A 25,460-nucleotide genomic window follows, 5' to 3' on the forward strand; every position below is an offset into this window, starting at 1 on the left:
CAGATACACAGGGAGCGGATACATGGTGGACTGATAGATGGGGTCTGGCTGATGAGACTTTGAGAGATGGGTTTTGATACATGTGGATCTGATCGATGTGGGTCTAACAGAGGTGTCTAATAGATAGAGTCAGTCAGGTGGGGTCCTGGTGGATTGGTATCAAACAGACGGGCTCTGAAAATGTTGATCCTGACAACCGCGGGCTTGATGGGATGTCGTTGATAGATACAGTCTGATACGGTCTGATGAATGGAGATCTGAAAGAAGGGCTCTGACTGATGTTGCTACAATACATGGGGAGATAATATATGGGAACGGCAGATATGAATGAGATAATTGGTTGTATATAGTTGTGGGTCTGATGGATGATCTTCTGATATATGGGCTCTGAATCATGTTAAACGGGGATCTGATGAATGCGGTCTGAAAGATGTGAGTATGATAGAGGGGGTATAGTTGACAAGGGAATGAATGAATGAAGGGGATCTGTTCGATGTTGGTTCCATAGATTATGTGATGGATGGAATCTGATTGATGTATGTCTGAGTGATGGGAATGTGACAGAAGAGAGTCAGATAGAAAAGGATCTGACAGGTCGCAGTGATCTGATGGATGGTGGTCTGATACATCAAATGGGTGGAGTCTGTTGGGGTCTGATTGACGGGAGCCGGATGGATGGGGTTTGATTAACCGGGGTCTGAATGAAGTGTTCTGGTTGATCAGAGTTTGAGATAGGGGTCTGATAAACAAAGCTCGTCTCCCTTGTTGCCCAGTGCTCCTCACATCTTCAACACCTGGTCCCGCCTTTTACACAAAGCAAACAATCAGTGCTGAGCACCAACGTTCCATTTATGTTGATGTTTCTCCAAGCAACCGGAGCCCTTTGTTCTCACAGACCAATAAGAAGTCGAGTTGGCTTCGGAGAATGAGGTATAAATAGGGCGAGCAGCAACAGAGGCAATACATTGACAGGAGCTGCGAGAATAGAAGGACATTATGGTAAGTGCGCCTGGAAGAATGCTGAAAGGGATGTGGAGCACAGAAACGGAGCGGTCAACAGGTAGATGGGGATCTACAGGGAGAGTGCAGGCTCCGCACGGATCGAGTGGGGAATCCACAGGGAGAGAGCATGGTGCTAGAGCGAGTCGGAGATCCGCAGGGGGAGACGCAATCCCCATGGAGCGAGGGAGGTCCACAGTGTAAGAGAGGAATTCCACAGGGACAGACGGAATCCACAAGAGGCTGATCCACATGGATAAAGCAGGAAATCTACAGGGAGAGAAGGAAGGAGGGAGGGAATCCGGATTGGGAAATACACAGAGTGATGGATCCACAGGGACAGAGTGTGATCGAGATGGAAAGATGATTGTCTTTCACAAGGAGCAAGAAGATTATCCGGGAGCGGGGAAGAGAAAAGGGAATGTGCAACGGTGAAGAAATACGGAGAGTTCCTCAGAGATGTTGAGCAGTAGATGTACAGGAATTGGGGATTAGCACGGAGAGGGAAGTGTTCCGGCGGAGGGGAGGACACAGGGACGATAATGTCTACAGGTAGTAAGAATCTGCCAGGAAATGGGGGTCAACAGGGGGAGGGGAGATCTGCAGGGTGTTTACAGGAGTCACGGTAGTCGGGGGGAGGGGGCTGGTGCTGGTGATTCAGGATTCCAGTGATCGACAAGGAATGGACTGGGGGGTGGGGGGCACAGAGATCGGGAATTTCCGAGACCTGGGGAATCTGCAGGGACAGAGTGTCCGATGGATGGGAGGATCAATGCGGAATGGATGGGATCCACAGGTTACTGCAGCGGGATGTGTTGCTACCCACACACCCTTCTTCTTCCAGGACCAGACCGACTGTCGAAAACATTGCCTCTTCATCTGTAAGTAATCACCTGTTCTTCCCCCTTTAGCGTGAGTGTATTTCAATCCATATTGGCCAGGCCGGTGTGCAGATCGGTAACGCTTGCTGGGAGCTGTATTGCCTGGAGCATGGGATCCAGCCGGATGGACAGATGCCCAGTGACCAGAGCATCGGGGGTGGCGATGATTCCTTCAACACATTCTTCAGTGAGACGGGGGCGGGCAAACACGTTCCCCGAGCCGTGTTTATAGATCTGGAGCCCACTGTGGTTGGTAAGAGGAGAGATTGTTGATGGGTTGCTCAATCAGTGCTCTCAATACACTCATTGAAACATGGCCTGAATGTTGTGTGCTCATGATTTTAACTTCTCCTTCCCTGTCCCCAGATGAGGTCCGTACCGGCACCTACCGACAGCTCTTTCACCCCGAGCAGCTCATCACCGGCAAGGAGGATGCGGCTAATAACTATGCACGGGGTCATTGTTCCATTGGCAAGGAGATTGTGGATCTGGTCTTGGATCGCATACGGAAGCTGGTAGGTTCTGTTAGTTTGGTGTGCCGAGATTTCCCGCCTCGCATTCCCAACGATAATAATTCGGGATGAATCAGTTATCACTTCATTTCGGGGATTGATCGCACCCACAGAATCACAAAAATTACACCGATTTCACAAGAATTATAGAGTGGTTATAAATGGAGGACTTAATTCTCAATCTGGAAACAAATTAGTGTATTTTAGAATTCTTTCTCAAGCAATTTTGATTTCCTGTGCAACCAGCAATTCGCAGTCCCTGGCAGGCCCAGCACCCCCTTCCCAACTCCAGGCCTCGAACATAAATCCTCTCCGAGCTGCTTCCCCCTTGTTCCCCACTGCCTCCTCCACAAGGTCCATTACTGCATCCCCCAGGCTCCCACTGCTCCATCTCACCAGCTCCCATTGCGCCCTCTCAGCAGGAGGCTCCTGCTCCATTTTAATGGGTTGTGCGTGTGTTATTTACCCACAGGCTGACCAGTGTACAGGACTGCAGGGTTTCCTCATCTTCCACAGTTTCGGGGGTGGGACCGGCTCAGGTTTTACTTCCCTCCTGATGGAGAGACTCTCCGTCGACTACGGCAAGAAATCCAAACTGGAGTTTTCCGTTTACCCCGCGCCGCAGATTTCCACCGCGGTGGTCGAGCCGTACAACGCCGTACTCGTCACCCACTGCACCCTCGAGCACTCTGACTGCGCCTTCATGGTGGACAATGAGGCCATTTACGACATATGTCGGCGTAACCTTGACATTGAGCGACCGACCTACACCAACCTCAACCGTCTCATTGGACAGGTAGTGTCATCCATCACGGCGTCGCTGCGGTTCGACGGTGCCCTCAACGTGGACCTGACTGAGTTCCAAACCAACCTGGTCCCCTATCCCCGAATTCACTTCCCACTGGTAACCTTCGCGCCCACTATTTCGGCCGAGAAGGCTTACCACGAGCAACTGTCGGTGGCGCAGATCACCAACGCATGCTTTGAGCCAGCCAACCAGATGGTGAAGTGCGACCCCCGCCAGGGCAAGTACATGGCGTGCTGCATGCTGTACCGAGGAGACGTGGTGCCCAAGGATGTCAACGCCTCCATCGCCACCATCAAGAGCAAGCGCTCGATCCAGTTTGTTGATTGGTGCCCGACTGGGTTCAAGGTAAGTGTGGCTTTTGTGTCCAATACATGGGGCCCTGGGGAAACATGGATTGTGGGAATCGCATCTCATAATGAGCAACACTCTTCAGTCCCAGTCAAAAGTTGTTTCTCCATTCAGGAAGAGTAATGGAACATACCTTCCCCATTCCTGGCCCAAAGACCATATCCCTCTGAGGGTTGAGGTGGAATGCTCTCAGATTCACTCCTTGACTGAAGCCTGAATGTCCCAGGGTAAGTCCTGCCTTGAAACCAGGAAAGGCCTTCCTGACAACTCAAGGCCTCTTTGGAGAAGCTGTAATTAAGAAGGAATTCGCTCCTGAAGCAGCCTCATTTCCATTGGAAACTGAAGGTTTAAACCTGGGAGAGGTGCCCAGTGAATAACCAGAGCTGGGTGTACAGAGAAAGACACAAACTCGCTCAGAAACGTAACTTTCTGAAAAGTAAGCGGCGGTCAACAGATCTGATTTTGAAACGACTTTTTAAGCAACTGTAACCGAACAATTTTCCTTCCTCCCGCAGGTTGGCATCAACTACCAGCCCCCGACGGTGGTACCAGGGGGCGATCTGGCAAAGGTGCAGCGAGCCCTCTGTATGCTGAGCAACACCACCGCCATTTCCTTGGCTTGGACCCGCCTCAACCTCAAATTCGATAAGATGTACGCCAAGCGGGCCTTTGTCCACTGGTACGTGGGGGAGGGGTTGGAGGAAGGGGAGTTCCAGGACGCACGGGAGGACATGGCCTCACTCGAGAAGGATTACGAAGAGGTGGGCATCGATTCTTCCTCGCTGGACAGAAGGGCAGAGGAGGAAGAATAAGTTTTATTAGTTTAGAAAGTACAAAGATTTTAACGTTTATTCATATTGATCTTATAACTATTATTGAAGTAAATAAATTTATTGTAAATGATTTTGGAAGTGTGTCTCATTAAAGCACAAATGCACGAGAAGAGATTGAGAAACACGGTGTAAAAGAAGATTGAAGATGATCAATGGTCCCAGAAAGTGGGTTAATCAAACTCCACAGAGCTGCAGGCCAAGTGTCACACAGCATTTCAATCATTAAAACACTGTCCTAGAGTAGAGGTGGATCCTAGTGATAATGGGTCTAGTTGATTTGTGTTTGATTGATGGGTTTTACAAGCAGGGATCTGATAGACTGTTTCAGATCGATTGGAAACTGAATATCGGATATTGGGTTGAGGGGAATCTGATTAATAGGGTCTGATAAATGTGGGTTTGATAGATACTGGTCATTGATAGAATTCACAGATTGGAAGCTGATAGATCGGGGAGAATTCTTGACAGTCTAATCGATGGGGAGCAGATTGGTGGGGATGTGAGAGATGAGGATCTGATTATTGGGGATGAGATTGAGGGGAATCTGTCCAATGGGGGTGGGATCGGTGGGAATTTGACTGATGGGATAGAAAACACGTTGATCTGATTGGTCATACTATTGATGTCACCCAGATTGCGATGTGAGAGATGGTGGCCTGATAAGTGTGGATCTAATCGATGGCGAAAAATTGATCGGGAATATGATTGATTGGGAAGAGATTTTTGTGAATCTGATAGATGGTGACCGGTTGATGTGGGTCCTTGCTGGGTGTCACAGGTTGGGACCACATCAATGGGATTCTGATAGATTTGACTCATGGGACTGTAATAAACTGAGGTCATCCATCTGCTGGCAGTGGATCTGATAGATGTAAATCCTGGCCTGCTGGATTGGAATGTGATTGATGGGGTTCTGATCATTGCGGTCTTATTGACGGGAATGAGATTGAGTGGAATCTGATAGAAGGGGCTGATTAATGGGGAACTCGATGATGGATGATTGAATGATGGGGATCTGTTTATCAGCTGGATTGATAGGGTGTAGTTGCCAGGGCTGTTATAGATGGGGGTTTGTTTGACAGTTGCCTGATTAATGGGGAGGTCATGAATGTGCATCGGATTGACAGGCCTCTGACTCATCTCAATCTGATTGGGGGAGATGAAAGAAGGCCTGATTAATGAGAGTCTGGTTGATGATAATGTGTTTATGGGGCCTGGTTTATGGAGTTAAGATTGATGATGGTTTTTAAAATGGGGTCTAATTGATGAGGGTATGATGATCAGGTTCTGATTGTTGGAGGTCTGATACATGAGGTCAGACTGATGACAGTCTGTTGGACAGGGTGTGTGATAGTACGGGTCTGATTACGAGGAGTTTGATAGTTGGCGCCTCACTGATGGTAATCTGGTAGATGGTTGATTGGCGGGTATCTGTTGGAAGGGGGTCTGATCGCTGCGGTCTGTTTGATGGTAATCTGAGTGAAGGAAATCTGATAGATGCACTCTAATTGATGGAGGACTCATTGATGGGGATGTGAATGATGTTGTATACTGGGCCAGGCTCTGATGGTTGTGGCTCTGCAAGAAAGATGTGGGTTGATAGATTCCAGCATTTTGTGTGCGAATTTCAAATTTCCAGCATTTATTTCTCAATCGACACCAATTGTTGCTTTGTCAAAGACAACCACATATTGGTAATTGAATCAGTAAAGCAATCAGTAGTTAAATAACACAAGATGCTCTTATAGTTCTCAAAGACCAATGGATTTGTCAACATGCACAACATATTGACAGGAGCTGCGACAATAGAAGGACATTTTGGTAAGAACACGTGTTGCAATGCAGAGAGTGAGGGTGTTTCACACAGATAGAACGGTCCACAGGGCTCTGATTGATGGGGGCTGATTAACGGGGGCTTGAGCTGGGATCTGATTGATCATCGCTTGAAATGGGGGACTGAGAGACAAAGCTCATCTCCCTGGTTACCTGGTGCTCTTCCCATAATCAATTGTGGCGAGCACTCGGCCCCGCCCTTTGCACAAAGCAGCCAATCAGCGCTGTGCACAGTCATGCCTTCTTTGCTGGGTTTCTCCAAGCAACAAGAGCCTTTTGTTCCCACAGACCAATCAGACCTCGACTTGGCAAAATATGCTGCGGTATAAATAGCGCGAACGGCAACATCCGCAACACATTGAGAGGAGCTGCGAGAATAGAAGGACATTATGGTAAGAGCACGTGGTAGAATGCGGAGAGTGAGGCTGTTCCACACAGATAGAGCGGTCAACTGGGCTTTGATTGATGGCGGCTTGAGCTGGGGCAGGTGCCATTCACAGGGAGGAATCACAGAATAGGGGAACGCGCTGCCTCCAGGCTCCATTGGTCCACTGGGAATGGGGAGATCCACACAGCACTGGGGAACAGAGAGATGGGGACTTTCAGAGAGCTGGGGGAATCCCCAGGGACAGACGATCCAGATGGAATGGGGATCAATAGGGAATGGGTGCGATCCACAGTTTACTGTAATGCAATATTTCTCTGCGCACACACGCTCTGTCTCCAGCACCACACTGACTGAAAAAGCTTTGCCCTCCATCCTGTGTCAATCATCACCTGTTCTTCCCTATTTAGCGTGAGTGTATTTCAGTCCACGTTGGCCAGGCCGGTGTGCAGATCGGTAACGCTTGCTGGGAGCTGTATTGCCTGGAGCATGGGATCCAGCCGGATGGACAGATGCCCAGTGACAAGAGCATCGGAGGTGGCGATGATTCCTTCAACACTTTCTTCAGTGAGACGGGGGCGGGCAAACACGTTCCCCGAGCCGTGTTTATAGATCTGGAGCCCACTGTGGTTGGTAAGAGGAGTGATTGTTGATGGGTTGCTCAGTCAGTGCTCTCAATACACTCATTGAAACATGTCCTGAATATTGTGTGCTCATGATTTTAACTTCTCCTTCCCTGTCCCCAGATGAGGTCCGTACCGGCACCTACCGACAACTCTTTCACCCCGAGCAGCTCATCAGCGGCAAGGAGGATGCGGCTAAGAACTATGCACGGGGCCATTGTTCCGTCGGCAAGGAGATTGTGGATCTGGTCCTGGACCGTGTACGGAAGGTGGTAAGTTCTGTGAGTTTAGTGTGTCGCAAATTCCCGCCTCCCATTCCCTGATAAAGGAATTGGGGGTGAATCCATTATTCTGTATTTCAGGGGAAGGAGCCACATCAGCAAGGAGTGCAGATCGGAGAATCGGTGATATATCTCCCAGGGCTCGCAATGCCTCGTCCCACCGGCTCCTACTGTACTGTTTAACTTTCAGCCATTGCCCAGGCCTACTTATCTGATGAAAAACCATTTATCTGATTTGCATTAAGAGCAAATGGACAAATAATATCCCTGAAAACAATCACAGGGAATTTACTCTGGAGGGTTCCGCTCTGTTCGTGGTTGCTGGGTGCAAACTCAGTCAGGAGAGATTTTTCCTGTTCACTGCGAGTGCCCCAATTTTTGTGCGGAATTCCCGCCTGGTGAAAATCGACCGGGTTCTATAACAGGCGGGAAGTCCGCTGCCTCAATTTCACACTCAGATCGATCATGCAATTCGTTCCCTCTCTTGAGTCAAAGTTTGTGAATCCCGGAATTCTGGTCCTGGACAGGTTCTGCTTCCTCTTCCGCGTCCTTCCCCTGAACTCCACAGGGCTCCCAGCACCCGCTGTCCCTTCCACCCCTTTGTACCCAATGCCCCCTCTCCAGCTCCCATTGTCCCACACCTGGGCTGCAAGTGGCTCCATCTCATGTCCTCACTGTCACATCCAGCAGGGATAGTCAGTATTTTCCCTCATGTCCAGTTTTTCCCAATCCTTTGACGATACGCCCATCCTGCTCCATTTTAATGGGTTGTGCATGTGTTATTTACCCACAGGCTGATCTGTGTACAGGACTGCAGGGTTTCCTCATCTTCCACAGTTTCGGGGGTGGGACCGGCTCAGGCTTTACTTCCCTCCTGATGGAGAGACTCTCCGTCGACTACGGCAAGAAATCCAAACTGGAGTTTTCCGTTTACCCCGCGCCGCAGATTTCCACCGCGGTAGTCGAGCCGTACAACTCCGTACTCGTCACCCACTGCACCCTCGAGCACTCTGACTGCGCCTTCATGGTGGACAATGAGGCCATTTACGACGTCTGCCGGCGTAACCTTGACATTGAGCGACCGACCTACACCAACCTCAACCGTCTCATTGCACAGGTAGTGTCGTCCATCACGGCGTCGCTGCGGTTCGACGGTGCCCTCAACGTGGACCTGACTGAGTTCCAAACCAACCTGGTCCCCTATCCCCGAATTCACTTCCCTCTGGCCACCTTTGCGCCCCTTATATCGGCCGAGAAGGCTTACCACGAGCAACTCACGGTGGCGGAGATCACCAACTCATGCTTTGAGCCAGCCAACCAGCTGGTGAAGTGCGACCCCCGCCAGGGCAAGTACATGGCGTGCTGCATGCTGTACCGAGGAGACGTGGTGCCCAAGGATGTCAACGCCTCCATCGCCACCATCAAGAGCAAGCGCTCGATCCAGTTTGTTGATTGGTGCCCGACTGGGTTCAAGGTAAGAGTGGCTTTTGTGTCCAATCCATGGGGCCCTGGGGAAACATGGATTGTGGGAATCTGATCTCACATATGAACAACACTCTGTTCACCCCGAGTAAAAAGCTGTTCCTCCATTCAGGAAGTGAAATGGAACAGACCCTCCCCATTCCTGGCCCAAAGACCAGCTCCCTCTGAGGGTTGAGGTGGAAATCTCTCAGATTAATTTTTACTTGCAGCCCTGAATGTCTCAGGGGAATTCCTGCCTCCATACAACAAAAACCTTCCTGACAGTCAAGACCTGGTTGGAGACAATGAAATGAGGAATTGAATTGTCTCCTGAATGCAGCCTCATTACACAGTGACCTTCCACCAGAAACTGAACCTTTAAACCATGGGGAAGAGTCGAGTGAATAACCAGAGCAGGGATTTCGTACAAACACCCAAACTCGCTGATAGATTTACCTGTCTGACAATTAATGGGCCGTCTGATGTTGAAGCGATTTCTTCAGTCACTGAAATCTGACAAATGTCCTTTCCCCCACAGGTTGGCATCAACTACCAGCCGCCGACGGTGGTGCCAGGGGGCGACCTGGCAAAGGTGCAGCGAGCTCTCTGTATGCTGAGCAACACCACCGCCATTGCTTTCGCTTGGACCCGCCTCAACCTCAAATTCGACAAGATGTACGCCAAGCGGGCCTTTGTGCACTGGTACGTCGGGGAGGGCCTGGAGGAAGGGGAGTTCCAGGACGCACGGGAGGACCTGGCCTCACTCGAGAAGGATTACGAAGAGGTGGGCGTCGATTCATCCTATCTGGACAGAAGGGCAGAGGAGGAGGAAGAATAAGATTTATTCATTTAGAATGTTAAAATAGTTTAATTAAATTTCTCAAGTCGCAAACAGACTTATTAATGTAGAGAGTCCAAAGCTTTAAGTTAATTACACATCGATGTTAATAATCATAAATATGAAAATAAATGTATTTGCAAATGATTTTTGAATTGTGTCCGTTTGAATGCTAAGAATATACAAGAGGTTGGAAAACACGGTGTGATAATACTTGAAGTTCAAAGAGGATCATTGAAACCAGAACGGGAGTTCATAAAACCCGCAGGATCCTGGAATTAGAACACATTTTACTTTCGGGGGCACCCGAGAGGGTGTTAGACCTCGCAAAGGGGCCTCTAGCCTGTTCTCTCGTTCACCTCTACCTTCATGTTACTGCCTTTGTCAGTTCACATTTCCCCTTTCTCTCTCTTCCTTTCTCTCTCTCCACCCTGCATCAGTCTCCCACCCTCTGTCTCCCTCCCGCTTTATCTCCCTCCCTCTCCTGCTGCTGATTCATCCTGCTTCCATTTCACAGCGGCCTGCTGTCCTTCCAGCACCTTGCCACAATGGATAATCTTAGCACCGGGGCCTTGTCATTCCGTCCCATCCTTGATTCTCGCACACGCCCTCTCCCACAGATATGTCCTTCCCAATCAGGGCACCATAGTGTCATTGTTATGGTACTGGATCCAGGGCTTCTGTCCTCAAAGACCATCAGTCAAGTAGTGTCATTGAATACAATAAATTGGTGAGTTTACACCATGCCCACTGACCATAAAGGTTTGGCGAACGATCATCAAATTCCAACAGACTCAATATCTCCATTCAGAGGAAGGGAAGCTGCCACTCGTGACACTGCTGAGCCCACATGTGACCCCAGTCCTATAATGTGCTTGACCCTTAAACCACATTGCAAGCCGCTCCAATGTAAGAACAGTTCCTACTGAGAAAGTCAACTCCATGTTCTGGGAGAATTGCGAATGGGCAATGAATGCCAGCCTTGGCCGAGATGCTCAGATTCTGAGAACAAAACATTTCAATAGCTGGTCTGTCATCCCGAGCTCAGGCTTGCCGACACTGAGGAGAACGACGGGGATGGTGTATATAGGTAGAGTCAATGTCTAGTTCTGTAACTTCATTCTTCTATTTGGGGATTACCAGCAAGGCTGGAGTTTGACTGTGGACTGTATCTGTCTGGTTCGAGCTAATGAGTGCGAGGAGGAGCTTTTCCCTTGCCATGTCTATACTGTAAAGCACCAACTAGAAGGAAGACAGTGGAGGAGTAAATTTAAAGGGATATTTCAGAAAAATGGTAAAATAATAGAGTAGTAATAATGGGGGAACATCCATGATCCTAATTCCTATCAGGGAGACAGGAAGGGCTTGCAAACCTGGAGCTACCTGGATGACTAAAGAAATTGAGATGAAAACGAAAGAGGAAAAGGTCGCGAACAATTAATATCAGTTTCATAATATGTTATTCAAGCTGTGTACTGAAAGTGCAGAGGAGAACTGGATAAAAGAATGGATGGGCAAAGAGAATGCATAAGAATAGATCAATAGGTAATATTAAAGGGATAACCAAAGCCTTTTTTAAGCAGATAAATAGTAAAAGATAGTCGCAGAAAGGTTTGGGCAGATTGAGGACCTGAAATGAAATCTCTCTGTGAAGGCAAAGGACATCACCAGGGTACTTAATGAGTGCTTTGCATGTGTCTTCACTGAATCAGAGAGATGAAATCTGACAGATTGTGTCTGATATATAGGGATCTGATGGATGATGTTTGGATGGGTGGATGTCTGACAGATGGTCGTCTGAAAGATGTCGATCTGTTAGATGTGTTTCTGATTGGTGGAGTCTGATGGATGTGGGGAGGCGAGATGTTGGTCTGATAGATGGGGGCGGGGTCTGATTGATTGGCGTGTGATACATGGGGATCTGACAGACCGGGGTCTGATGGGAGGGTGCGGGTGTGCGGGGCGTAGGGGAGTGTTCTGATTGGTTGGAGCTGATAGAAGGGCTGTGACGCGTGGTTGCCTGGTGAATGTGGTTTTGAGAGATGGGGTCTTATAGATGGGGTCTGATAGAGTGTGACTACGTGTTTCTGATGAGGATCTGGGCGATAAGAGAGTGATAGATGGGGAGCTGATAGATGGGCGTCTCATAGATGAGATCTGATCGATATGCGTCTGATAGATGAGATTTGCTGGTCGTCGGTTTGTTAGCAGTAGATGAATGAGGTATCGATCTGATGGATAACTGTCACTGATGCAGCTCTGATCGGTTGGTGCCTGATAGATGAGGTCTGGTACATGGGGATGGATAGATGTGGGTCTGGTAGCTGGAGCCGGTCAGGAGGGTGTCTGATGAATGGAGATTTCAGAGTTGGGGCCTGAAAGATATTGTCACGGTTGATGTGGGATCTCTCAGAAGACGTCTGAAGCATGTGGCCTGATAGATGGCTATCTGATATGTGGGGAAATGATAGTTAGTGGACATTTAGATCGTGTCTGATAGGTGGGGCTGTGATAAACGGAGTTCTGAATGATTCGGATTAGACGAAGCGGGTCTGATAGATGTGGAATTTATTTAGATGGGATCTGTCAAGATGTGTAGTTGATAGATGATGAATGACAGATATTGTCTGGCAGGTGTAAGTCTGTTTTTGGGGGGTGAGACAGAAGTGGGTCTGCGGATGGTGATCTAATAGATGTGATGTGACATATGTGGGTCTGATAGAAGAGAATCTGATAGATGGAATGATGAGGATATGACATATGGATGGAATCTAATGGATTGAGTCTGATCGATGGAGTCTAATTGACACCGGTCTGGTGGATGTGGGTGTTAAGGCTGGGCCCATACAGACGCGGGACTGATACACAGGGAGCTGATACATGGTGGACTGATAGTTGGGGTCTGGCTGATGAGACTTTGAGAGATGGGAGCTGATACATGTGGATCTGATCGATGTGCGTCTAACAGAGGTGTCTAATAGATACAGTCAGTCAGGTGGGGTCCTGGTGGATTGGTATCAAACAGACGGGCTCTGAAAATGTTGGTCCTGACAACCGCGGGCTTGATGGGATGTCGTTGATAGATACAGTCTGATACGGTCTGATGAATGGAGATCTGAAAGAAGGGCTCTGACTGATGTAGCTACAATACATGGGGAGATAATATATGGGAACGGCAGATATGAATGAGATAATTGGTTGTATATAGTTGTGGGTCTGATGGATGATCTTCTGATATATGGTTTCTGAATCATGTTAAACGGGGATCTGATGGATGCGGTCTGAAAGATGTGAATATGATAGAGGGGGTATAGTTGACAAGGGAATGAATGAATGAAGTGGATCTGATCGATGTTGGTTTCATAGATTATGTGATAAATGGAGTCTGATTGATGTATGTCTGAGTGATGGGAATCTGACAGAAGAGAGTCAGATAGAAAAGGGTCTGACAGGTCGCAGTGATCTGATGGATGGTGGTCTGATACATCAAATGGGTGGAGTCTGTTGGGGTCTGATTGACGGGGGCCGGATGGATGGGGTCTGATTAACCGGGGTCTGAATGAAGGGTTCTGGTAGATCAGGGTTTGTGATGGGGGTCTGATAAACAAAGCTCGTCTCCCTTGTTGCCCAGTGCTCCTCACATCTTCAACACCTGGTCCCGCCTTTTACACAAAGCAAACAATCAACACTGAGCACCAACGTTCCATTTATGTTGATGTTTCTCCAAGCAACCGGAGCCCTTTGTTCTCACAGACCAATAAGAAGTCGAGTTGGCTTCGGAGAATGAGGTATAAATAGGGCGAGCAGCAACATAGGCAATACATTGACAGGAGCTGCGAGAATAGAAGGACATTATGGTAAGTGCGCCTGGAAGAATGCTGAAAGGGATGTGGAGCACAGAAACGGAGCGGTCAACAGGTAGATGGGGGTCTACAGGGAGAGTGCAGGCTCCGCACGGATCGAGTCGGGAATCCACAGGGAGAGAGCATGGTGCTAGAGCGAGTCGGAGATCTGCAGGGGGAAACGCAATCCCCATGGAGCGAGGGAGGTCCACAGTGTGAGAGGAATTCCACAGGGACAGACGGAATCCACAAGAGGCTGATCCACATGGATAAAGCAGGAAATCTACAGGGATAGAAGGAAGGAGGGAGGGAATCCGGAACGGGAAATACACAGAGTGATGGATCCACAGGGACAGAGTGTGATCGAGATGGAGAGATGATTGTCTTTCACAAGGAGCAAGAAGACTATCCGGGAGCGGGGAAGAGAAAAGGGAGTGTGCAACGGTGAAGAAATAGACAGTTCCTTGGAGATATTGAGCAGTAGATGTACAGGAATTGGGGATTAGCACGGAGAGGGAAGTGTTCCGGCGGAGGGGAGGACACAGGGACGATAATGTCTACAGGCAGTAAGAATCTGCCAGGAAATGGGGGTCAACAGGGGGAGGGGAGATCTGCAGGGTGTTTACAGGAGTCACGGTAGTCGGGGGGAGGGGGCTGCAGCTGGTGATTAAGGATTCCAGTGATCCACAAGGAATGGACTGGGGGGTGGGGGGGCACAGAGATCGGGAATTTCCGAGACCTGGGGAATCTCCAGGGACAGAGTGTCCGATGGATGGGAGGATCAATGCGGAATGGATGGGATCCACAGGTTACTGCAGCGGGATGTGTTGCTACCCACACACCCTTCTTCTTCCAGGACCAGACCGACTGTCGAAAACATTGCCTCTTCATCTGTAAGTAATCACCTGTTCTTCCCCCTTTAGCGTGAGTGTATTTCAATCCATATTGGCCAGGCCGGTGTGCAGATCGGTAACGCTTGCTGGGAGCTGTATTGCCTGGAGCATGGGATCCAGCCGGATGGACAGATGCCCAGTGACCAGAGCATCGGGGGTGGCGATGACTCCTTCAACACATTCTTCAGTGAGACGGGGGCGGGCAAACACGTTCCCCGAGCCGTGTTTATAGATCTGGAGCCCACTGTGGTTGGTAAGAGGAGTGATTGTTGATGGGTTGCTCAGTCAGTGCTCTCAATACACTCATTGAAACATGGCCTGAATGGTGTGTGCTCATGATTTTAACTTCTCCTTCCCTGTCCCCAGATGAGGTCCGTACCGGCACCTACCGACAGCTCTTTCACCCCGAGCAGCTCATCACCGGCAAGGAGGACGCGGCTAATAACTATGCACGGGGTCACTGTTCCATCGGCAAGGAGATTGTGGATCTGGTCTTGGATCGCATACGGAAGCTGGTAGGTTCTGTTAGTTTGGTGTGCCGAGATTTCCCGCCTCGCATTCCCAACGATAATAATTCGGGATGAATCAGTTATCACTTCATTTCGGGGAATGATCGCACCCACAGAATCACAGAAATTACACCGATTTCACAAGAATTATAGAGTGGTTATAAATGGAGGACTTAATTCTCAATCTGGAAACAAATTAGTGTATTTTAGAATTCTTTCTCAAGCAATTTTGATTTCCTGTGCAACCAGCAATTCGCAGTCCCTGGCAGGCCCTGCACCCCCTTCCCAACTCCAGGCCTCGAACATAAATCCTCTCCGAGCTGCTTCCCCCTTGTTCCCCACTGCCTCCTCCACAAGGTCCATTACTGCATCCCCCAGGCTCCCACTGCTCCATCTCACCAGCTCCCATTGCGCCCTCTCAGCAGGAGGCTCCTGCTCCATTTTAATGGGTTGTGCATGTGTTATTTACCCACAGGCTGACCAGTGTACAGGACTGCAGGGTTTCCTCATCTTCCACAGTTTCGGGGGTGGGACTGGCTCAGGTTTTACTTCCCTCCTGATGGAGAGACTCTCCGTCGACTACGGCAAGAAATCCAAACTGGAGTTTTCCGTTTACCCCGCGCCGCAGATTTCCACCGCGGTGGTCGAGCCGTACAACGCCGTACTCGTTACCCACTGCACCCTCGAGCACTCTGACTGCGCCTTCATGGTGGACAATGAGGCCATTTACGACATATGTCGGCGTAACCTTGACATTGAGCGACCGACCTACACCAACCTCAACCGTCTCATTGGACAGGTAGTGTCATCCATCACGGCGTCGCTGCGGTTCGACGGTGCCCTCAACGTGGACCTGACTGAGTTCCAAACCAACCTGGTCCCCTATCCCCGAATTCACTTCCCACTGGTAACCTTCGCGCCCACTATTTCGGCCGAGAAGGCTTACCACGAGCAACTGTCGGTGGCGCAGATCACCAACGCATGCTTTGAGCCAGCCAACCAGATGGTGAAGTGCGACCCCCGCCAGGGCAAGTACATGGCGTGCTGCATGCTGTACCGAGGAGACGTGGTGCCCAAGGATGTCAACGCCTCCATCGCCACCATCAAGAGCAAGCGCTCGATCCAGTTTGTTGATTGGTGCCCGACTGGGTTCAAGGTAAGTGTGGCTTTTGTGTCCAATACATGGGGCCCTGGGGAAACATGGATTGTGGGAATCGCATCTCATAATGAGCAACACTCTCTTCAGTCCTAGTCAAAAGTTGTTTCTCCATTCAGGAAGAGTAATGGAACAGACCTTCCCCATTTATGGCCCAAAGACCAGATCCCTCTGAGGGTTGAGGTGGAATGCTCTCAGATTCACTCCTTGACTGAAGCCTGAATGTCCCAGGGTAAGTCCTGCCTTGAAACCAGGAAAGGCCTTCCTGACAACTCAAGGCCTCTTTGGAGAAGCTGTAATTAAGAAGGAATTCGCTCCTGAAGCAGCCTCATTTCCATTGGAAACTGAAGGTTTAAACCTGGGAGAGGTGCCCAGTGAATAACCAGAGCTGGGTGTACAGAGAAAGACACAAACTCGCTCAGAAACGTAACTTTCTGAAAAGTAAGCGGCGGTCAACAGATCTGATTTTGAAACGACTTTTTAAGCAACTGTAACCGAACAATTTTCCTTCCTCCCGCAGGTTGGCATCAACTACCAGCCCCCGACGGTGGTACCAGGGGGCGATCTGGCAAAGGTGCAGCGAGCCCTCTGTATGCTGAGCAACACCACCGCCATTTCCTTGGCTTGGACCCGCCTCAACCTCAAATTCGATAAGATGTACGCCAAGCGGGCCTTTGTCCACTGGTACGTGGGGGAGGGGTTGGAGGAAGGGGAGTTCCAGGACGCACGGGAGGACATGGCCTCACTCGAGAAGGATTACGAAGAGGTGGGCATCGATTCTTCCTCGCTGGACAGAAGGGCAGAGGAGGAAGAATAAGTTTTATTAGTTTAGAAAGTACAAAGATTTTAACGTTTATTCATATTGATCTTATAACTATTATTGAAGTAAATAAATTTATTGTAAATGATTTTGGAAGTGTGTCTCATTAAAACACAAATGCACGAGAAGAGATTGAGAAACACGGTGTAAAAGAAGATAGAAGATGATCAATGGTCCCAGAAAGTGGGTTAATCAAACTCCACAGAGATGCAGGCCAAGTGTCACACAGCATTTCAATCATTAAAACACTGTCCTAGAGTAGAGGTGGATCCTAGTGATAATGGGTCTAGTTGATTTGTGTTTGATTGATGGGTTTTACAAGCAGGGATCTGATAGACTGTTTCAGATCGATTGGAAACTGAATATCGGATATTGGGTTGAGGGGAATGTGATTAATAGGGTCTGATAAATGTGGGTTTGATAGATACTGGTCATTGATAGAATTCACAGATTGGAAGCTGATAGATCGGGGAGAATTCTTGACAGTCTAATCGATGGGGAGCAGATTGGTGGGGATGTGAGAGATGAGGATCTGATTATTGGGGATTAGATTGAGGGGAATCTGTTCAATGGGGGTGGGATCGGTGGGAATTTGACTGATGGGATAGAATACACGTTGATCTGATTGGTCATACTATTGATGTCTCCCAGATTGCGATGTGAGAGATGGTGGCCTGATAAGTGTGGATCTAATCGATGGCGAAAAATTGATCGGGAATATGATTGATTGGGAAGAGATTTTTGTGAATCTGATAGATGGTGACCGGTTGATGTGGGTCCTTGCTGGGTGTCACAGGTTGGGACCACATCAATGGGAATCTGATAGATTTGACTCATGGGACTGTAATAAACTGAGGTCATCCATCTGCTGGCAGTGGATCTGATAGATGTAAATGCTGGCCTGCTGGATTGGAATGTGATTGATGGGGTTCTGATCATTGTGGTCTTATTGACGGGAATGAGATTGAGTGGAATCTGATAGAAGGGGCTGATTAATGGGGAACTGGATGATGGATGATTGAATGATGGGGATCTGTTTATCAGCTGGATTGATAGGGTGTAGTTGCCAGGGCTGTTATAGATGGGGGTTTGTTTGACGGTTGCCTGATTAATGGGGAGGTCATGAATGTGCATCGGATTGACAGGCCTCTGACTCATCTCAATCTGATTGGGGGAGATGAAAGAAGGCCTGATTAATGAGAGTCTGGTTGATGATAATGTGTTTATGGGGCCTGGTTTATGGAGTTAAGATTGATGATGGTCTTTAAAATGGGGTCTAATTGATGAGGGTATGATGATCAGGTTCTGATTGTTGGAGGTCTGATACATGAGGGTTTGACTGATGACAGTCTGTTGGACAGGGTGTGTGATAGTACGGGTCTGATTACGAGGAGTTTGATAGTTGGCGCCTCACTGATGGTAATCTGGTAGATGGTTGATTGGCGGGTATCTGTTGGAAGGGGGTCTGATCGCTGCGGTCTGTTTGATGGTAATCTGAGTGAAGGAAATCTGATAGATGCACTCTAATTGATGGAGGACTCATTGATGGGGATGTGAATGATGTTGTATACTGGGCCAGGCTCTGATGGTTGTGGCTCTGCAAGAAAGATGTGGGTTGATAGATTCCAGCATTTTGCGTGCGAATTTCAAATTTACAGCATTTATTTCTCAATAGACTCCAATTGTTGCATTGTCAAAGACAACCACATATTGGTAATTGAATCAGTAAAGCAATCAGTAGTTTCATAACACAAGATGCTCTTATAGTTCTCAAAGACCAATGGATTTGTCAACATGCACAACATGTTGACATGAGCTGCGAGAATCAGAGGTCATTATAGTAAGAACACGTGTTACAATGCGGAGAGTGAGGGTGTTCCACGCAGATTGAACGGTCCACACGGCTCTGATTGATGGGGGCTGATTAACGGGGGCTTGAGCTGGGATCTGATTGATCATCGCTTGAAATGGGGGACTGATAGACAAAGCTCATCTCCCTGGTTACCTGGTGCTCCTCCCATAATCAATTGTGGTGAGCACTCGGCCCCGCCCTTTGCACAAAGCAGCCAATCAGCGCTGTGCACAGTCATGCCTTCTTTGCTGGGTTTCTCCAAGCAACAAGAGCCTTTTGTTCCCACAGACCAATCAGACCTCGAGTTGGCAAAATATGCTGCGGTATAAATAGCGCGAACGGCAACATCCGCAACACATTGAGAGCAGCTGCGAGAATAGAAGGACATTATGGTAAGAGCACGCGGGAGAATGCGGAGAGTGAGGCTGTTCCACACAGATAGAGCGGTCAACTGGGCTTTGATTGATGGCGGCTTGAGATGGGGCAGGTGCCATTCACAGCGAGGAATCACAGAAGAGGGGAACGCGCTGCCTCCAGGCTCCATTGGTCCACTGGGAATGGGGAGATCCACACAGCACTGGGGATCAGAGAGATGGGGAATTTCAGAGAGCTGGGGGAATCCCCAGGAACAGACGATCCAGATGGAATGGGGATCAATAGGGAATGGGTGCGATCCACAGTTTACTGTAATGCAATATTTCTCTGCGCACACACGCTCTGTCTCCAGCACCACACTGACTGAAAAAGCTTTGCCCTCCATCCTGTGTCAATCATCACCTGTTCTTCCCTATTTAGCGTGAGTGTATTTCAGTCCACGTTGGCCAGGCCGGTGTGCAGATCGGTAACGCTTGCTGGGAGCTGTATTGCCTGGAGCATGGGATCCAGCCGGATGGACAGATGCCCAGTGACAAGAGCATCGGAGGTGGCGATGATTCCTTCAACACTTTCTTCAGTGAGACGGGAGCGGGCAAACACGTTCCCCGAGCCGTGTTTATAGATCTGGAGCCCACTGTGGTTGGTAAGAGGAGTGATTGTTGATGGGTTGCTCAGTCAGTGCTCTCAATACACTCATTGAAACATGTCCTGAATATTGTGCGCTCATGATTTTAACGTCTCCTTCCCTGTCCCCAGATGAGGTCCGTACCGGCACCTACCGACAACTCTTTCACCCCGAGCAGCTCATCAGCGGCAAGGAGGATGCGGCTAATAACTATGCACGGGGCCATTGTTCCGTCGGCAAGGAGATTGTGGATCTGGTCCTGGACCGTGTACGGAAGGTGGTAAGTTCTGTGAGTTTAGTGTGTCGCAAATTCCCGCCTCCCATTCCCTGATAAAGGAATTGGGGGTGAATCCATCATTCTGTATTTCAGGGGAAGGAGCCACATCAGCAAGGAGTACAGATCGGAGCATCGGTGATATATCTCCCAGGGCTCGCAATGCCTCATCCCACCGGCTCCTACTGTACTGTTTAACTTTCAGCCATTGCCCAGGCCTACTTATCTGATGAAAAACCATTTATCTGATTTGCATTAAGAGCAAATGGACAAATAATATCCTTGAAAACAATCACAGGGAATTTACTCTGGAGGGTTCCGCTCTGTTCGTGGTTGCTGGGTGCAAACTCAGTCAGGCGAGATTTTTCCTGATCACTGCGAGTGCGGCAATTTTGTGTGCGGAATTCCCGCCCAGTGAAAATCGGAGGGGTTCTATAACAGGCGGGAAGTCCGCTGCCTCAATTTCACACTCAGATCGATCATGCAATTCGTTCTCTCTCTTCAGTCAAAGTTTGTGAATCCCGGAATTCTGGTCCTGGACAGGTTCTGCTTCCTCTTCCGTATCCTTTGCCTGAACTCCACAGTGCTCCCAGCACCCGCTGTCCCTTCCACACACCTATGTTCCCAATGCCTCCTCTACAGCTCCCATTGTCCCACACCTGGGCTGCAAGTGGCTCCATCTCATGTCCTCACTGTCACATCCAGCAGGGATAGTCAGTATTTTCCCTCATGTCCAGTTTTTCCCAATGCTTTGACCATACGCCCATCCTGCTCCATTTTAATGGGTTGTGCATGTGTTATTTACCCACAGGCTGATCTGTGTACAGGACTGCAGGGTTTCCTCATCTTCCACAGTTTCGGAGGTGGGACCGGCTCAGGTTTTACTTCCCTCCTGATGGAGAGACTCTCCGTCGACTACGGCAAGAAATCCAAACTGGAGTTTTCCGTTTACCCCGCGCCGCAGATTTCCACCGCGGTAGTCGAGCCGTACAACTCCGTACTCGTCACCCACTGCACCCTCGAGCACTCCGACTGCGCCTTCATGGTGGACAATGAGGCCATTTACGACGTCTGCCGGCGTAACCTTGACATTGAGCGACCGACCTACACCAACCTCAACCGTCTCATTGCACAAGTAGTGTCGTCCATCACGGCGTCGCTGCGGTTCGACGGTGCCCTCAACGTGGACCTGACTGAGTTCCAAACCAACCTGGTCCCCTATCCCCGAATTCACTTCCCTCTGGCCACCTTTGCGCCCCTTATATCGGCCGAGAAGGCTTACCACGAGCAACTCACGGTGGCGGAGATCACCAACTCGTGCTTTGAGCCAGCCAACCAGCTGGTGAAGTGCGACCCCCGCCAGGGCAAGTACATGGCGTGCTGCATGCTGTACCGAGGAGACGTGGTGCCCAAGGATGTCAACGCCTCCATCGCCACCATCAAGAGCAAGCGCTCGATCCAGTTTGTTGATTGGTGCCCGACTGGGTTCAAGGTAAGTGTGGCTTTTGTGTCCAATCAATGGGGCCCTGGGGAAACATGGATTGTGGGAATCTGATCTCACATATGAACAACACTCTGTTCACCCCGAGTAAAAAGCTGTTCCTCCATTCAGGAAGTGAAATGGAACAGACCCTCCCCATTCCTGGCCCAAAGACCAGCTCCCTCTGAGGGTTGAGGTGGAAATCTCTCAGATTAATTTTTACTTGCAGCCCTGAATGTCTCAGGGGAATTCCTGCCTCCATACAACAAAAACCTTCCTGACAGTCAAGACCTGGTTGGAGACAATGAAATGAGGAATTGAATTGTCTCCTGAATGCAGCCTCATTACACAGTGACCTTCCACCAGAAACTGAAGCTTTAAACCATGGGGAAGAGTCGAGTGAATAACCAGAGCAGGGATTTCGTACAAACACCCAAACTCGCTGATAGATTTACCTGTCTGACAATTAATGGGCCGTCTGATGTTGAAGCGATTTCTTCAGTCACTGAAATCTGACAAATGTCCTTTCCCCCCACAGGTTGGCATCAACTACCAGCCGCCGACGGTGGTGCCAGGGGGCGACCTGGCAAAGGTGCAGCGAGCTCTCTGTATGCTGAGCAACACCACCGCCATTGCTTTCGCTTGGACCCGCCTCAACCTCAAATTCGACAAGATGTACGCCAAGCGGGCCTTTGTGCACTGGTACGTCGGGGAGGGTCTGGAGGAAGGGGAGTTCCAGGACGCACGGGAGGACCTGGCCTCACTCGAGAAGGATTACGAAGAGGTGGGCGTCGATTCATCCTATCTGGACAGAAGGGCAGAGGAGGAGGAAGAATAAGATTTATTCATTTAGAATGTTAAAATAGTTTAATTAAATTTCTCAAGTCGCAAACAGACTTATTAATGTAGAGAGTCCACAGCTTTAACTTAATTTCACATCGATGTTAATAATCATAATTATGAAAATAAATGTATTTGCAAATGATTTTTGAATTGTGTCCGTTTGAATGCTAAGAATATACAAGAGGTTGGAAAACACGGTGTGATAATACTTGAAGTTCAAAGAAGATCAATGAAACCAGAACGGGAGTTCATAAAACCCGCAGGATCCTGCAATTAGAACACATTTTACTTTCGGGGGCACCCGAGAGGGTGTTAGACCTCGCAAAGGGGCCGCTAGCCTGTTCTCTCGTTCATCTCTACCTTCATGTTACTGCCTGAGTCAGTTCACTTTTCCCCTTTCTCTCTCTTCCTTTCTCTCTCTCCCGCCCTGCATCAGTCGCCCTTCCTCTGTCTCCCTCCCACTTTATCTCCCTCCCTCTCCTGCTGCTGATTCATCCTGCTTCCATTTCACAGCGGCCTGCTGTCCTTCCAGCACCTTGCCACAATGGATAATCTTAGCACCGGGGCCTTGTCACTACATCACATCCTTGATCCTCGCACACGCCCTCTCCCACAGACATGTCCATCCCAATCAGGGCACCATAGTGTCATGGTTATGGTACTGGATCCAGGGCTTCTGTCCTCAAAGACCATCAGTCAAGTAGTGTCATTGAATCCAATCAATTGGTGAGTTTACAATTTGCCCACTGACCATAAAGTTTTGGCGAACGATCATCAAAATCCAACAGACTCAATAACTCCCTTCAGGGGAAGGGAAGCTGCCACTCGTGATACTGCTGAGCCCACATGTGACCCTATCATGTGTGCGTGACCCTTAAACCACATTGCAAGCCGCTCCGTCGTAAGAACAGTTCCTACTGAGAAGGTCAACTCCATGTTCTTGGGAGAATTGCGAATGGGCAATGAATGCCAGCCTTGGCAGAGATACTCAGATCCTGAGAACAAAACATTTCAATGGCTGGTCTGTCATCCCTAGCTCAGGGTTGCCTACATTGAGGGCAACGACGGGGATGGTGTATATAGGTAGAGTCAATGTCTAGTTCTGTAACTTCATTCTTCTGTTTGGGAATTACCAGCAAGGCCGGAGTTTGACTGTGGACTGTATATATTTGGTTAGAGCTAATGAGTGCGAGGAGGAGCTTTTACCTTGCCATGTCTATACTGTAAAGCACCAAATAGAAGGAAAACAGTAGAGGAGTAAATTTAAAGGAACATTTCTGAAAAATGGTAAAACAATAGAGTAGTAATAATGGGGGAACATCCATGATCCTAATTCCTATCAGGGAGACAGGAAGGGCTTGCAAACCTGGAGCTACCTGGATGACTAAAGAAATGGAGATGAAAAAGAAAGAGGAAAAGGTCGCTAACAATTAATATCAACTTCATAATATGTTATTCAAGCTGTGTACTGAAAGTGCAGAGGAGAACTGGATAAAAAAATGGATGGGCAAAGAGAATGCATAAGAATAGATCAATAGGTAATATAAAAGGGATCACCAAAGCCTTTTTTAAGCAGATAAAAAGTAAAAGATAGTCGCAGAAAGGTTTGGGCAGATTGAGGACCTGAAATGAAATCTCTCTGTGAAGGCAAAGGTCATCACCAGGGTACTTAATGAGTGCTTTGCATGTGTCTTCACTGAATCAGAGAGATGAAATCTGACAGATTGTGTCTGATATATAGGGATCTGATGGATGATGTTTGGATGGGTGGTTGTCTGACAGATGGTCGTCTGAAAGATGTCGATCTGTTAGATGTGTTTCTGATTGGTGGAGTCTGATGGACGTGGGGCGGCGAGATGTTGGTCTGATAGATGGGGGCGGGGTCTGATTGATTGGCGTGTGATACATGGGGATCTGACAGACCGGGGTCTGATGGGAGGGTGCGTGTGTGCTGGGAGTAGGGGAGTGTTCTGATTGGTTGGAGCTGATAGAAGGGCTGTGACGCGTGGTTGCCTGGTGCATGTGGTTTTGAGAAATGGGGTCTTATAGATGGGGTCTGATAGAGTGTGACTACGTGTTTCTGATGAGGATCTGGGCGATAAGGTAGTGAAAGATGGGGAGCTGATAGATGGGCGTCTCATAGATGAGATCTGATCGATATGCGTCTGATAGATGAGATTTGCTGGTCGTCGGTTTGTTAGCAGTAGATGAATGAGGTATCGATCTGATGGATAACTGTCACTGATGCATCTTTGATCGATTGGTGCCTGATAGATGAGGTCTGGTACATGGGGATGGATAGATGTGGGTCTGGTAGCTGGAGCCAGTCAGGAGGGTGTCTGATAGATGGGGATGTCAGAGATGGGGCCTGACAGATATTGTCACGATTGATGTGTGATCTCTCGGAAGACGTCTGAAGCATGTGGTCCGATGGATGTCTATCTGATATGTGGGGAAATGATAGTTAGGGTTCATGTAGATCGTGTCCAATAGATGTGGCTCTGATAGACGGAATTCTGAATGATTCGGAGTAGATGAAGCGGGTCTGATAGATGTGGAATTTGGTAAATGGTGTCTGTCAGATGGGTATCTGATAGATGATGAATGATGGATATCTTCTGGCAGGTGTAAGTCTGGTTTTTGGGACTGTGACAGAAATGGGTGTGCGCATGGTGATCTAATGGATGTGATGTGACATATGTGGTTCCGATAGAAGTAGATCTGAGCGATGGGGAACGGAAAGATGAGGGTGTGACACATGGATGGAATCTAATGGATTGAGTCTGATCGATGGAGTATAATTGACACCGGTCTGGTGGATGTGGATGTTAAGGCTGGGCTCATTCAGATGCGGGACAGATACACAGCGAGCTGATACATGGTGGACTGATAGGTGGGGTCTGGCTGATGAGACTTTGAGAGATGGGAGCTGATACATGTGGATCTGATCGATGTGGGTCTAACAGAGGTGTCTAATAGATAGAGTCAG

General features: G+C 48.8%; 4 protein-coding genes across 5 annotated transcripts; all 4 read left to right on the forward strand.

Moving 5' to 3' along the window:
* Positions 1–1,916: 1,916 nt before the first annotated feature.
* Positions 1,917–4,360, forward strand: LOC137358394 (tubulin alpha-1 chain-like). Its single transcript, XM_068024336.1, has 4 exons — positions 1,917–2,133; positions 2,247–2,395; positions 2,865–3,545; positions 4,064–4,360. The coding sequence occupies exons 1-4, from the start codon at positions 2,013–2,015 to the stop codon at positions 4,358–4,360; spliced, it is 1,248 nt and encodes a 415-aa protein (XP_067880437.1). The 5' UTR covers positions 1,917–2,012.
* A 2,649-nt stretch (positions 4,361–7,009) lies between these two features.
* On the forward strand, positions 7,010–11,211 carry LOC137358296 (tubulin alpha-3 chain-like). 2 transcript variants are annotated; one of them, XM_068024220.1, is made up of 5 exons: positions 7,112–7,232; positions 7,346–7,494; positions 8,297–8,977; positions 9,503–9,781; positions 11,200–11,211. In XM_068024220.1, exons 1-5 carry the CDS (start codon positions 7,112–7,114, stop codon positions 11,209–11,211), a joined length of 1,242 nt encoding a protein of 413 aa, XP_067880321.1. The 2 variants fall into 2 exon arrangements, with proteins under 2 accessions (XP_067880322.1, XP_067880321.1); XM_068024221.1 differs by lacking the exon at positions 11,200–11,211 and having other exon boundaries at positions 7,010–7,232; positions 9,503–9,802.
* Positions 11,212–14,573: 3,362 nt separating this feature from the next.
* On the forward strand, positions 14,574–17,019 carry LOC137358300 (tubulin alpha-1 chain-like). Its single transcript, XM_068024229.1, has 4 exons — positions 14,574–14,790; positions 14,904–15,052; positions 15,522–16,202; positions 16,723–17,019. Exons 1-4 carry the CDS (start codon positions 14,670–14,672, stop codon positions 17,017–17,019), a joined length of 1,248 nt encoding a protein of 415 aa, XP_067880330.1. The 5' UTR covers positions 14,574–14,669.
* A 2,656-nt stretch (positions 17,020–19,675) lies between these two features.
* LOC137358401 (tubulin alpha-3 chain-like) lies at positions 19,676–22,466 on the forward strand. Its single transcript, XM_068024343.1, has 4 exons — positions 19,676–19,892; positions 20,006–20,154; positions 20,960–21,640; positions 22,167–22,466. The coding sequence occupies exons 1-4, from the start codon at positions 19,772–19,774 to the stop codon at positions 22,464–22,466; spliced, it is 1,251 nt and encodes a 416-aa protein (XP_067880444.1). The 5' UTR covers positions 19,676–19,771.
* Positions 22,467–25,460: the final 2,994 nt, after the last annotated feature.

Source organism: Heterodontus francisci, chromosome 49 (genome assembly GCF_036365525.1).
Source record: "Heterodontus francisci isolate sHetFra1 chromosome 49, sHetFra1.hap1, whole genome shotgun sequence".
Taxonomy (NCBI): Eukaryota; Metazoa; Chordata; class Chondrichthyes; order Heterodontiformes; family Heterodontidae; genus Heterodontus; species Heterodontus francisci.